At 42.5% G+C, this 15,219-nt stretch overlaps 1 protein-coding gene across 1 annotated transcript in view; it reads left to right on the plus strand.

The window, feature by feature from the left end:
• FNBP1 (formin binding protein 1) overlaps positions 1-15,219 on the plus strand; it is a 67,293-nt gene that overhangs the window by 21,026 nt on the left and 31,048 nt on the right. Inside the window, exons 5-6 of the mRNA XM_009866981.1 lie at positions 2,304-2,366; positions 3,162-3,266. Of these exons, the coding sequence (XP_009865283.1) occupies positions 2,304-2,366; positions 3,162-3,266 (168 nt within the window). The remainder of the gene's footprint in view (positions 1-2,303; positions 2,367-3,161; positions 3,267-15,219) is intronic.

A 15,219-nucleotide genomic window follows, 5' to 3' on the forward strand; every position in this document is an offset into this window, starting at 1 on the left:
ACCTATTGCATCTCTTACCGCGTGCAGCGTTATCCCTCTTAACAAGGATAAATGTGGCGTTAACACAACCGGAATTTGGGTTATAAAATACGTCCCTCAGCCCCTATATACAAATATTGCATTCTGTTAAATTGCCCTGGCGTGTCGTTTTCCTGAGGTTCGTGGGTCAGGACCAGGTTCCAGGCAGGGTGGCTGCTCCCAGATCGAGTCTGGCAACGGGGGAACCCACGAGCCAAGGCTGGGGGTGTCTGGAAAGGCGGCATGAAGAGAGCCAAGTGACGTTACTTACAGCTTCCCGCAAAGACTTTGATGCATTTCATGCTCGTTAGCAAAAATGTTGAAAAATGTAGTATTAAATTACAAATCTTCCTTGGGATTGTTTTTGTTGCTCCTCGGGACTGTTTTCCTAAATTCTAATTACAAAAGCAAGCCTGGAACAAGGAGTGTTTCCAAGCCCCCCGGTGAGGAAGATGCAATGTCTGCCACAGACGGAGTTGAAAGGAAATGGGGATCGACAAAAGGAACCAAAACCAAAAAAAAACCCCAGCAGTTTTACGGTTATGTCTTAGTTTTTTTACTGTCATAATGTGGTGAGTGAGGTTTTGGAGAAGCCCAGTGTGGTAGGCTGGGCTCTGAACTGCACGAGTGCCAGCAGGGCTCACGGCAGGAGGAGAGCCAGAGCTGAACCCAGGATTAAAAACCTTCCTGACGTTGGGCCCCTCTTTTCTGCTCTGGGAATTTTTTGTGTAGAGTTAAACACTCTCCAGGAAGTTAAAGCTGTAGATTGCCCCTGTGTTCAATGGTGAGCATCCTTCCTTAACTGCCGGGCTTGGGGACTACAGGTAAGAGCAGCCAGAGCACTGGAGGCAGTGTGGAGGTGTTCTGTGCTCAAAAACAAGTTGAAGGTGGTTGTGATTTTTAAGGCGATACAAGTCTGTTGGACATGGTGTGACAGAGAGTTGAGTTTTGGAGCTTTTTACTGGCGTGTCTGGTGGAGCCAGAAAGGCAGCTCAGGACTGTCTCTAGCGCATTTGGTCCAGAAATCTGCCAGAGGAAAAGACCAGTTGCTCTAGTGGAAGAAGATGCAGAAAACCCAGTAGCCGCCAATTATAAAGTACTGGCAGATGCATTTTTTTAACTTTGGCAGTTTGTGGCACACTACTGTTCTGAAGTTGGAATTTTTTCTACGCTAACGGACTGTTGATACCACGTTGCTTAAGATACATCTAATATCTGCCTATGCGTGGGCCTCAGAATGCAAGAATTCTAGTGAGTTGCACTGGGATTATCTAGCAAATATCAGGCTTTTATTTTTCAAGTCTGCTTTGTAAAAACCATACCTGTATTTGAGTAAAATATCTTAATTGCCAGTACATATAATACAGTAGAAAGGCATCTCTCTTCCTGTTTGTAGTTTGCTGTATTATTTATCTTGCAAGGTGCTTTCTAAGGGGAGTAACCTCTTCTAGCAGCCCGGGGGATGCATTAATATTCCTGTTTAGAGCTAGGTCATTGGCTTACGCAATGATCTTCAGCAAACTACTTATGCTGAGGAGAAGTGAGGCGTACGGAAGATAGAGGGGGTCATACCTAAAGCAAGGGTAAGGGCTAGGAACGGTCATGTAAAGCAACTTGAAGAGTCTTGCTCCCAGAGAAGTTCTTTGTCATTTAAAATGTAGCTGGCATCTTGTATGTAAAGCTTCCCTAACACTCTGGTGTGGGCACACGCGCACCCCCGGTGTGGGAGAGGAAGGTTTCTGCAGGGACCCAAAGAACTGAATAGCCCTCAAGAGCCACGAACAGCTGGCCTCGCACACGCAGCCAGTTACTGGGAAGAAAAGGGTTTTATGTTGAGTCTGAATGAAAATCAGGACCAACATCGGTTGTTAGAATGTGCCAATCAAGAGCATCTTGGTAAATTCCGTGTAGAGAGAGATTTTAATTTAGAGCTAGTGTTCAGTCAGTAAGCAAAGAAATACTCTTCAAATAGAAGTGCTTCAGATTTTGTGGTATGGGAAACCAGTAATTATGAGATACAGTGAACAATACAAGGTAGAATTGCTAAAGAGATTAATTAGCCTTCGTCCAACTAACCACTATAATTGATGCAAATATACATCTGCAGCCTGCTGAGCCATTAGATAGTCATCATACACCTGCTCAGTTTACCAGTGTTTCAGAACACAGCTGTCAGTATAATTTCTGGGCTTTTTTTTCCTGGAACTTCTTGAGCATAATTGACTGTTTGTTCTTTTGTTGTTCAAAACGATTTCTTCTTTTTCTCTTTTCTTTTTTCAAAACAGCACTTCCACGATGGCAGAAAGGCACAGCAACATATTGAAACTTGCTGGAAACAACTTGAAGCAGTAAGTGGAAACTTCCTCAGATGTGACATTTAAATAATTTTTACATTGTTTTCATAGAGGTGATTCCAAACATATTTGGAAAAAGAAGGGTGTGTGGATAAAAGCTGAAGAAATGGGATTTTTAACACCCTCCCATCTTAAATACACTGGTAGATATGAAAAAGTCTGTTTTAATAGTACATTTGCCTTTCTGTGGGATCTATGTCTATCACGAGTAGCATTTCATTTGATATGACTTGAAAAGTGTGCTAGGCAGGGCTGAATCCCTAAGGGTTCTGTTCAGATATGCCGCTCTAAGCAGAATAGCTTCATACAGCGTGAATAAATTGGTGGGGGCCATCTCTTGAGTAAGGTGCTGCTTCTCAAAAGTAAATATATTGGAACTGTCATTGATGTGAGGAAAAGTGAGACTGTAAGTGGAGGAGAGGGTAAAGAAATGGGATATCAGTAACCAGAAGTCCTTCTTGCAAATGTCTGGATCTTGTTGCGCACAGTGAGGAGTTATCTGTTGGGAGTGATTTGGTCTACAAGAGCGAAAGAGATGCAAAGTGTGAAAAATATTGAAATGCTAATGATGTTGGTAGAATTAAACAACCTGAAGGCCAGAACAGAAAAAATGTGTTTCTGGTAACTTCCAAGTTCTTTACTGTGGAAATGTATTCAAATGTAAACAAGTAAGTCCTAAAAATCTGCCACTTGTTACAGTGGATCAGTTTAGGGACAGGTATTGGTTTCAGGTAGATTTTGGTATTATGTTTCTTTTCCATAATGAAGGCTTCTGTTTTTCATTTTTAGAGTAAAAGGCGGTTTGAACGTGATTGCAAAGAAGCTGATCGAGCGCAGCAATACTTTGAGAAAATGGATGCTGACATCAATGTTACAAAAGCAGATGTTGAAAAAGTAAGTGGAGGGTGGATCTGTGCTAGATTTAGTTCCTGACTGGTAGGATAAATCCTCTGAGCCTTAATGCCTCACTTAAATCAGTCTGTAGGTTAATTAAAAATAGGTATTCACAGAGACCTATACTTGCATTAAAATTCTTTTAGATACAGTCAAAAAATCAAGTTCAGTGATGTTTCTCTTTCTGGTGGTACACATCTGCTCAGAAGGTGCAGTAATATAGTTCAGAAACACCATATTCCAATGTGTAAAGGCAGTTTTGTCTTCCACGAATTTGATTCATATGGGTAGAACATTTGAAAATGTTTGTTTCTTTTACAAAAAGGACAATAAAAAAAAAAAGCAAATGGAAAAAAGCTGAAGCTTAAAATACAGCAACCATTTTGTGGCAGGCATAGGCAAGGAAACTGAATTATAGTCAAGGAATCTTTTCTAGCCCTTGTAAAATGTAGTTTTTGCTGCTCAATAGGTCTTCTTCATTCTATTTCTGGTGGATTGAATCCTGGAAAGCCATCAAATACAATTTTTTCTTTACGTTTGTGGCAACTTAAGACGTTTCTAGTATGTTGAACATCATGGAGGTTGCATAGCAGATAGTGCCAAGGATGCTACTGGGAATGAGGACAGTAAATGAAAAAGAAGCTCAGAAAATTTCTCCGGAGTGATACTGTATATCAAAATCAAAAATCCCTCTGTGGTCTTGTAATTTACTTGACTATTAGTTGTAAATTTACCATGCAGATTTGAAGCTTTGTTGCTTTCTGGATTTGCCAGGGTACTTTAGCAGTCCTGCATTTATCTGTAAAGAAGTAATACCACATGTGGGTTTTTCTGACAGGGAAGGATCATCTCTGCTTTATCTGTATGAAGTGAGTTTTAGAATACAGGGTTTTTTCATAGATAAAATTAGGACTTGCCCTAGATTTTTTTTTTTTCCCCCCAAAGCTGAGGCCATGTCAAAGGGATACAGAGACATGACTTGCCATTTGCAATAGATGGCTGCAACTCCTTGCTTCTACATCCCTTCCTAAGGCCTTTTCTGATCAGAGTGAACAGCTGCAGATTGGTGCTATAGCAGTCTGACAGCATTAGGTAAATTCTGGGAAGAAACCTCTACATTGGTGATCTCTTCCTGTAAAGTGAAATAGAGGGGCTTTGCTTCTAAATTGCTCTAGCTTTTTATTGTATGTATTTGTAAATTATTTATTGGAAAACGAGGATCTGTGGTATCTTGAAAGGAAGAAAAAAGAAAAATCTGTTGCAATTGTGTGTTGGCTAATCTCAAGAGGAGGCATTAGTCGACTTCCCAGTCAGTCAGCGGGGTAACTGGAGAAGGAAAGGTTATCACAACGACTGGAATGTGAAATAATATTACTGAACAGGGAGAGCAGTGTTTTCCAAGTGCATGCGTTAAACTGGGTTCATCCATGTCAGGCTGTGAATAATGCCCTTTCTTTGCTTCCCTCTGCCCGTGTGACTGGGACCTCTCTTACGTAACTCCCAAGTGCAAAATAGGATATTGTTTAACCAAGCGCTGCCTTTGGGGGCAGCTCTGGCTGACTTGCTCCTGGGAGATGCAGAAACTGCTCAGCTCGCAGGGAAGCAACATGATGACTTTTACCGTCTCCTCCTAGCGCAATGGTTCTGATTTCTCTTGTCCTTTATGGCTTGGCTGCTGCACTCCTGCTCCTCAAAGCTCCCAAAAACCTGTCTGGCTGGGAAGGCAGACAATCTGGCTGTGTTCAGAGCCAACGGTCTTCACTTTGGTGGAACAAGGTGCTCTTCAGGCAATGGGATCAGCTGCCCTCATTTCTTTTTCTTGAGATTGACGCCTTGGCTTCTTATACTTGTACCTGCAAATATGAGCAGACACTAGAGCTATTTTTTGCAGCACGCATTATAGAGTAATGGAATTAAAATTCTGAAGTGATCATGACACGTTCAACCAAAAGAACATAGAGCTGCAATTCCCTAATGCACTTGATACCAAGCTGCACGAGGCTCTGAAACGCTCGCATCTCTCAGTCTTCCAGTTGCTGAGGCCTTTGACAACTGCAGCAGGAAATTCTGTGACAGAGCTGTCGGAGAGCGGCACTTAACACAGCACTGACCAAGGGATAACTCTTGGTATTACAGTTTGCTAGAATTAAGTAATCAGAACGATGGCAGAGAACCAAATTAGGAGTAACTTTCCTCCTTATCTCTCCTGGACTGTTTTGCAAAGGGCCTCAGGTGAGTGCTTAGAGGCAGGGCTGGATGCGCAGCACGAGTGTCTCACACCTGTGTCCAAACTGAGCTGTGACCAGCTCAGGTTTAACACGCAGAGGGAATGTGCCTTCTGTGCCGTGTGTGTGGCTGGTGTGGGCTCGATCATCTTTGGAGCCGGCCAGCCTGGGAGTTGATCTCCGAGCGAGCAGGGTGTTGAGCTTTGTTTTCTCCTATCTCCTTTTTTGGTGGTAGGAGCGTGGAGCAGGAGGCTGCGCTCAGTCTCTGCAGTGCTCACGGGCTTTATGCAGGAGTCGAAGGCGAGTGGATTGGGGCCCCTGAGCTCCCTTCCTGCCTTTGCATGGAGCCTCTAAGTTGCCGGCAGCCGGAATTTGCTGAGAGATGTTTAAATGTTCAACACAAGGTGCAGTTTGGTGCAAAGGTTTTGTTAGTTCAGTTTAGCAAAGTCAGCACAGGAAGCTCACTGTGTTGCAGCAAGCTGTACTGTGAAAATATCCTATAAGCTAAGTAAATGGTGCAATGTGCTGATGTTAATACCAGGAAGCCTTGTAGGCACCACGGTGAGTTTTAGTTTCATTTGGATTGCAGTGGGATATGTGCTTTAGAGCAGTTCTCTTTCAAAAACCACAGTGGAGCTGCTTCAGTTTTTTTGACCATTTGGGGAAACGGGCTCTGTCACCAGTGCCGAGCCAGTGTACATATAAGGAAGCGCTCTATTGTTTGTTCCTTCTCTTTAGGGCTGCAATCATTAAAAAGCTGACATCTTTATGAGGTAATGTGGTACCCAGTGGTGCCTTTGCAGACTTCTGGCAATTTAAAAAAAAAAAAAAAAAAAAAAGTAAGCTGGCTTTCCTAAAGTCTTATTTTTGAAGTAGACTTTCAGAATCTGTTTTCAAGGAGGAAGTGACTGGGGCCAGCCATGGCAAGACGTGGCTCCTTTGCCTCTTGGTTTGCACAGCACTGAGGGGGGAGGACACTGGGTTGAGGAACTTGGGATCAGGCAGGATCTGTCCCTTTGCTGAAGGGACACAGTTCTGTGTCGGCATCCTAGGTAATAATTTTCTCAGAAAACAACTTGAGCAGTAAAAAAGGAGCTGTGTGTGAGTTCCCAGAACTGCTGTCCAGAAGTCGGGACTCATCTGCTTGCTCAAATTTTTGTTCCTCTTAGGTTAGGAGGATTCCACCTTGAGTCATTTTGAGGTTAATGTAAATGTGTTGTGGATTTAGAAAGTAGTTTAGTAGTAGTAGATTTAAAAAGCTACTTGAGCTTGTTGTAAGTCAACTATCAGTTTGAAATCAAAATTACTACAAAGTCATCCAAACTTGGATCCAAAATTATTATTATGGAATTATCATTCAATTCCTTCCTATCTTCTCTGCCCAATCATATGTCATATCTATAAACAAAAGAAATTAAGAAGTTGATGGTTCTAGTTCTGTCTTGACTCTGAGATACCAGTTTTAGATGTACTGGCCCTTGTTTAATTGGTTTTGTTTGAGTTTTGAAGTGGAGAAACTGAGGGAATTGACAGCAGTTTCACGTTTTATTGAAACCTCTAGGAGCTTTCCCCAGTGCTCTGCAACTTTCAGATGGGGTTATGCGTGCTGTATTCAAGATTTCCGGAGTCCCAGAATAGCTTAAGATTTGCATAAAGGCATAAAACCTCCTAATACAGTATCGCCATGACATTCATTTTCTAGTCTGTAACTATAACTACAGAGAGATACTGATGTTTCATGCTTGAAGTTTTATTTTGTTTTCTCTTATGCCAAGTTCCCTGCGTGCTCACCATCCATTTCAATGTAATGTGGAGTCCATATCTTCCTCCTTCCTCCTTCCCCACAGAAGACACGTCCACTTACGCTGCCTTGGGGAGTCATGAGCTGAGTCACTGGCAGAGTCTCACTGCACATAGATGTAGAAATACTGCTGCTCAGAAAGATTCTTGGAATAAGCTGATCTTCCTGCCTGTGCAAAAGCAGTTAGGGTGTCAAGAGGTAAATTGCTGTTCTAGCCTGCAGGCTGCTGCCCTGCAGGATACAAATCTTTTTATTAAAAATTTATGCATCCTCACAATGAAGGGGTGCACTGCACGATTTTTACTTGGGCTCTGGAGGAGTGCACTATCCTACATGTGCCGTTTACCACTTGGTTTGGTGAAACAGCAGCCAAGTGACAACGGAGCCAGACGCAGCGTGCAGCACTGCAACCCTACAGACAGACCAGAGGGGAACACCCCGGGCTCAGTGCTGTGGTGTTGCATCGTGTGTCACTGAGGTTTTAGTCAATTAAGACTGTCAGCAGTAAACTCTGCAGCGTAACCCAGGGCTGGGTACGTGACTGGTGCAGGCCATAATGCTTAACTGCCTGATTTTTCAGGAGATGCTGAGTCAGTGAGGCTTGTTGTATCCCCTCCCTCGTACCTCCTGCCCACCTGGAGGCACCTGCTGACGTAATGAACGTCTCAGCCTTGTGGAAAATGTAGTGCTGTGCCAGGGTGATGTTAGAAGGTGGACAATCTCTGCAGTGTCTGCTTCATTAGTATGGCGAATGCTTACTGCGGGGAATAGCTGCAGAGGCTTTGCTTTTTCTGTACTTTGCTGTCAATGTATAAACACTCGGCAGCAGCGTCTCGGGGAAATAGGCAGGCAAGGTGCGTAAGGCTCAGTCCTGAGCATAGTGCAGGGGGGCCTGCCCTGTGCATTTTTTATTCAAGAGTTAGATATTGCATCAGATCTGCAATGTTCCCTCTGTGGTGGCGAGTTTTATGTACTTCACTTGGGGAGAGTTAGATATTGCATCAGATCTGCCATGTTCCCTTTGTGGTGGCGAGTTTTATGTACTTCACTTGGGCAGCGGCTTTGCTCTTGCTGCACAGATGGAGCTGGCTAAGCTCTCCGGTGTCTTTGCTTGTGACGTGGGTCAAATTTCCTGTCAATTCAAGTGCAGTCTCTTCTTGGTAATGTGATTTAAGGCCAGTAGATTCATGCTAACGTTATTTCTCTGGGTTAGGTAGACCCCTTCCTGAACTGCTTCCTTCCTAGCAGATGATGTAGCGTGTGAACATGGGCAGTCCCTTGGGACAGCTATTTGCGTTTCTGGAAGAGTAAACCTTGTTCACAACCTGCTGTCTGTGACACTGTGCGGAGCAGCTGTTTCCCTTTTGGAATCATGACTAATTTAGGAGTTTTGATTTCTAGTCAATATAGAATTAATGACTGTAGCGGGAGTGGCTGGAAAACTTAACGTACCCAGTGGATACGCTGTGTTTGGTGTTAAGAGGTGAATGAAGAGAAGCACCAGTCAGCTTTAGTATAAGATAAGGAAATCCATCCATCCAAATTTAAATTTCTTCTTAGCAGTACTCCTCAGCAGTAATGCTCTACATAGCAATTTGACCAAATTTCATAACAATACAACTGTATTGGGAGGCAGATTGCTAAAGAAGCAAGCAGGGAGGGAAAGGGGGGGGTGTGAAGGGGAGGTCTAAGAGCAACTTCTGAGTTAAGGATCAACTGTAATTTGAATCGGAGGAATAATGTAACCAGCGTTCTTAGCTCATTCGTGCGAAGCAATTTATGCTGTACAGCTGGAAAGCTTGTCTACAGTAATTCTTATTCGGTCAAGATCTTAGAACTGGTGTCTTCACCTGTTTAAGAACTAAGGGAAAATAAAGCAGAGACCTCAGAATTTAGCTTGTTGTTTGTAAGTTGTTTGGTTTAAGTAAACGTATTGTGCCCAAAGTTAGGGTTTAAGGCTGGCAAATTCATGCGAGTAGCTTCCTTCGACGCTGGCTATCCGTTCTGCATTGACTGTATGTGTAAATTCTTTTTTGGAGATGGATGACTGGAACTGTGTCCAGTTTTCAAAGTCTGAGCTAAGCAATCTATTACACAGTCCTGAAAAAATTTCCATTATTTATATTCAATGCTTAGATTTATACACCACAGAATTTAGTTATTTATATTTGTACAACTAAACAGATCTCCAGAAATCATTTAAACATTGTTGGACACTTCTCCAAATAGGTCTCTTCTTGGTACCTCATCCCTCAAGTCCTTGGAGGCTTCCACTCGCTAGAAACCTCATCGTTTTGTAATAAACTTTTGTTACGTGTCCTCGTGGAACTACATTTCTCTGAGCTACTGAATATTAGCAGAGATTTTCAGTTTAGTTGTTTAGTATTCGTGGATATTTAGTATTCATGACATGAGAATGGCAGTGCAAGGAGGGAGGCTTTGGATTCGAGGCACAGTTATTTCACTCAGATCTTGGAGCAGTGTGCCCAGAGGTGCTTCTCCAGCGCACGGTACGGTGGCACGTGTGGCTGTTCTTGATTCTTACGTAATGGCCCTTCGCTTACACAACATTTAGACCGCTCTAAATGCTTTTCAGTCCGAATTGGGGTGATTGATTTGACACAATAGAAAAGAAAAAAAAAAACCAAACCACAACCATACACTTGTTTTATAACTGAGAAATACAGCAGTCAGATTTGTGCAAGGGAGTCTGCCGCAGAGCGGAGATCTAAAGCCAGGCAACGGCAGCCTTGGGCTCATTCACTTAAGTAAAATTTCAAGTAACCTCTAGCTGTCAGACTCCAGTAATCAGCAAGCAGTCGTGCTTTCAGTCGTGCTGTGGGACTGGTCCTACAAATGTAGGACTGACACAGTTACGTGAGTCCTTGTTGCAGTCTGATTTTTACTTTTACTTTTTTTTTTCCTGGCAGTGCAGTTGTGACTTGAGCAATTCAAGAGCTGTGCTACAGCCTCGTGCCGCGTGCTTGCTGTGCTGCTGTCCCAGCTCCTTTAATTTGGTCTGTGTTTCTTGTTAGAGCTTCAGTGGTGGTTTTTTGTTTCAGCATATCTCTTGTTAGCGAGTACTTCTACGTGCAATGTAACTGCGCTAGGTAACGGTTCCTGAGATCTGGTGATGGAGATTTTTCCAACCCATGTGAGCAGTTTCTTCATCTGTATATTAGATTCAGCCAAGAGATTTCAGGATTCCACAGATTGTCAGGTTTAATTTTTTCTCCACTATTCTGATGTTAAAAGTAAGGATTTTTCTCTCTTCCCCCCCCGCCTTGTCTGTTATTTTGCACCCCTCATTGTACCATCTTGCTTTCTGGAAAGCAAATTTCAAAACCTTTTTTTCTCTTTGCCAATTCGGAGAGACCAAACTGGTTATTGTAAAATAGTAAACAATGGAGCTTGATTTGCAGGCTATGTAAATCAAAGCCTGAAATCCTGGCCCTGTTTTTGGAGTCCATGGCAGAATTCCCACTGTTCTTAATGATTCTGCAAAGGCTGCCAGTGTTGCCGCTACCAAGAGGCGGGGGCCCCGCTGCTCCCCGCGATGGTGCCCTCTCGGAACAGAGCGGCCGCGTGAGGTTGCGGAGCGAGAGTTGGAGCCTGCAGCTAAAAAATCTGTGAGCAATTGAAAGCATTCCTGAAATTGGTGAAGTGTTTCTGAGTCTGCCTTTATCGTTAAGTTATTTTGAAGGGATTTGGTAGTTGTAGGTGGGGAGAAACGGGTGATTTTTTTTGTGTGTGTGTGTGTTAGCATTTTAGTCTGATCTTGGATTTACCAAAGACAGATCTATTTTGGCAGGCAGTGGCCTGGCAGTGATGCATCTCACATGCTGTCTGGGTTAAAAAAAAAAAAAAAAGGAGGGGAGAAATGGGAGAAAAGAAAGAAGAAAGAAAACTTATACCAAAGTTTTGACTGGAAACTCTGCCATTCTGGACAAGAGTGACTGCTGAGAAGTTGAACTGTTCCACTTAGTGTGGATCAGCTGAATAGCAGCCAAAGTTTTTTTCTGCCCTTTTCAGTTATTCATATCACTCCCACCATAACAGCCCCGAGGAGCTGCATTTTTTGTCTGTGTAAACCCAGAAGACAGTGTGTCTATTGACCCTCTTGCTGTTTCTGGAATGCGTCTTAGAAAACTGTTCTTGGCAAAATATCCTTCGTTCTTTTCTGTATTGGTGACCAAAATGGCAGAAAGTATGCTTGTGTTTTAAAATATTTTTCCTACCTTTAATCACCAGTTGCCTGTCATATCCAACTGAGTTTTGGGGGCTAAGGTGTGTACAAGGATTTAGTTTTTGAATTCTCCAGGAGGCAGCGTGCCACGCGCAGCAGCTTGCTAATGTCTTCTCACACCTTCCAGATTGACAGTGTCCATTGTAAAGACGTCCATATCCCTGTTCTCTGTTGAATTTTCCTTTTCTGACTGCTGGTCAAAGGCATAAAGTACTAGAATAGATTTCAGATCAGCACGTAAACCTTTACGGGTACTACATGTTTGCAAAGACTATGGAGAACTTGCCTTGTCTGTAATTCTTTTGTCGCATTCTGATACGCAGTGATTACTGAAATTGCATTATATTGCAAAACTGCTGGATTTTTGAAGCAGGTGGCGAGTAGGTTCAGACTAAATATATCTCCTTAATATGTGTCACTTCGGAGTAAAAGGGTTGCAGGGTTAACCTTCTTCTAATTGCTTATTTTAAAGGACAAAGAAATAAATACTGGTGTAAGTACTTAAGTCATGAAAGATTTTCAGCATCAATACCCCACTCTGGCATCTGTCACTTAGCTTGAATGTGCCATCTTTGGATTCCTGGTGGAGTCATTTAAACATCTGGAACTAACTTTTGATGCTGTTGGAAAGTCTGTTTTTTGCAGCTCAGTGGTTGGGTAGAAAATCTACAGGAAATGTGGTTAAAATAATCTGGAGAGAAGACCATTTGGGTGGTTTCTCTCCCTGCTACCTCGTAGAAGAGATAGATGCCATAGCGCACGTTGTCAGTTTGTATGGCTGTTGAGTTTAGTGTTGTTTTTCACATAAGTGCTGTTGAGGCCTGATTTTTATTTATTTTTTAAAGGACTGAAGACTGCCACAGTTCTACTGAGATTTAAAAAACGGCACTTCGAAAGTTCTTTCTTCCCTGCAGTTAGCTACTGCCCGGTATTCTCCTCCATCAGCTAGCTAGGCTGTCTAAAGGAAGCAAAAAATATTGGTTTTGAGGATGTTTAATGGCAATTCTGTGTAGGTTCTGTAAGAGAAGACCCGTACTGCGAGTGCGTTTTCACTGTTCAGTCAGAGCTACACGTCCTTTACCTAGAGTTTTCTTGATGAGTTAGTTACAGAAGACACTCCTTTGGTGCAGCTCTGTTTAAATTTGGTTGCTGTGGCAGTGGAGCCTGAAGTTTACCTGCAGGTGTGTGGTAAGGGTTGTGATGCTGCAGATCCTGGGCTGTCGTTTATTTTTGGGAGTGTTTTTCCTGATGGCACATGCATTGACATACGTGACCTTTTGGTTTTGCTGCTGCCATATGAGTTTAGAGAAGAATTGCCTTAACAAAGGCAGACTTCGGAGAGAAGTCAAATAAATGCATCTTTATTCGGGGACAGGAGTGTGCAAAATCTGTGTATCTTTTGCTGATGTGTGCAGAAGCATGCATTTGAAAGCAAACTGCTTTTATTCTCCCCACAAATCCCTCAAATATATATGCATGTTTCTGCTTTTTCATGATGCTGAAGATTGACCTCATTCTTTCTTCCTTTGAAGAGGGGAGGGGATTTCTTTTGTTGTTGTTGCATTACAAGAACCTAGCCTTGATATCTCTTACAACTGAGAAATCTGGCAGTCTGTAGGAGATCTGGATCGTAGTTTCACATGTGGTGCTGGAAACGAGAGCTCTTGCTCAGTCATCCCTGCCCAGTTCAAGGAAAGAGGATGTTGCCTGAAAGCTGCATCACAGTGTCATCCTCTTATATCTGAAGTTATGGTCTGGTTTGCCAGAGCCTGATTATTCCAAAGTCTTTCCTCCTGAAAATAGTGTCGAGAGCAAATATTGTAATATTAACTCAACCCCCCAAAATACCTTCTCTAAAGCTGTTTACATGCACAAGTGAGCTGTAAAGCTCAACTAGGAATTACTCCTGAAATAGCTCCTGTGCCTGTGTGCAGCTCCAGAGCACCGCGTGTGGTACTGAGTGGGGAACTTAATGCCCTCGACTCATACTTCTCATTCTGTGCTTCAGCAGAGTGCAGGAACCTAGCTATAAAATATAACTCTGTTAATACTAGAAGTGATGATGTTAGAGTAACTGAAGTAATGAAAAAAATCTAGACTTTCAGAAATGCTTTTAAGATTGAAATACCTCATTGGAAAAAAATTTAAACTGTTTGAAGCTTGCCAAATGCATTAAATGGCCAGAAGAAAGAAAACATCACTGGGACTCTCATAGAAAAAATCTCGGGTTTGGCGTGTACCCAATTTTACTTACTCATCTGCTGCCTCTTGTCATTTGGGGCCAGTTAAGATCATTTTGGAAACTGAGTGTCTGCTCCTGTGTACGTTCAGCTCAGAGTTACTTTGCTCACCTCCGGCCAATGAGCTGCCTCCTGAAAATGAACTCTGATGTTTGCTGGCAATGCCTAGTAATGGATTTCTTGTTGTTCTGCCTCAGCAATAAGAGTCAAGGGACAAAATCCTGTGTTGCACTATTTAAAATAAAATAATACAATAAAAACCCCAGACAGACAGCTGTGTGACAACAGCCCCCCCAGTTGAAGAAGTCAGCTCGAACAATGGGTTGCTCTTAGGTGGCTGAAGAGAATGGGCCTCACAAATGGATATTGATCCGGAGCAGGTGGCCCCTGAGGAAGGGTCGGGAGACGAGCGCACGGTACTCTTCCAGCTGCCTGCCTTTCCAGGGCTGACCTTGTTTTGCTGGTAAATTTGTGTTTGTAGTACAAGGCTGTGTTGTTTCACATTCCCATTTAATGTAGCTCTATATGTTTGAGGACAATAAAGTTTAATAAGGTATACACCACCTGGGCAGGAAAATGACAGATGTGGATTCTTGGGACTGCATTGCAGCAGATAACTTTTTTAAAGTTCTTTGCATATCCTTCACAGGAGATAGTGGACAGTTAAAACTCCTGAGGAACAAGCAAAGTTGAAAGCCTGTCTTTCTGATTGGATTTTTTTTTTTTATTTGATTATAGTTGCAGTCTTCTCCATTTGATGCTGTTTCTTCTATTATTATGCACTTGGTGCCCAGCATTTTTGCATTGTACTTGAATTATTTTTGTAGAAATAATGCGATGGGGGACAAGGAAATTCCTACAGTTGACTGTGCTCACAAAATAAAATAGCTGAATTGAGATGAAATAAATTATTAGGTGAGATGTGCGGACTGGACAAATGGGAGGGAAGCCTGTTTCTTTGCAAATTGAGATTTGAAACCTTCTGGCAGAATTTCTTACCTTCCAGTTATGATTAATAAAATGTTCCATGATTTGGTATTTCATGAATTTATTGTCAGGAAACTATTGTCTGCTTGGAACAGTTCAAAGAATAACCCCATTCTGAACTGGTTTTAATGGGAGCCCACTTAGAATGTGCTGAAATTAATTGTGCTATTTTCCCTGAAACACCCAAAAATCCTTTAAATTTTTAGAAGATTCTTTCATTATCCTTTCTTAAAGGGATTAATCTGAAATTGAGGGAGTGACTGGAACATAACACTTTTTGAATGCTCGGAGAAGGCAGGTTCTCTTGGTTCCGGGGCTAGGTCGGCGCTGGAAGTTGAGGAGGCTCTGTTAGTGCATGAAAAATGAGTTGCAAACTCTAAACTGCAGTTTAGATTTACAAAAGCAAATCCTGGGCTCGCTCCAATCAATGGCAGAGCTCTCATGGAGCAAGTGA

The sequence above is a fragment of the Apaloderma vittatum genome, unplaced genomic scaffold, assembly GCF_000703405.1.
Source record: "Apaloderma vittatum isolate BGI_N311 unplaced genomic scaffold, ASM70340v1 scaffold2863, whole genome shotgun sequence".
Classification (NCBI taxonomy): Eukaryota; Metazoa; Chordata; class Aves; order Trogoniformes; family Trogonidae; genus Apaloderma; species Apaloderma vittatum.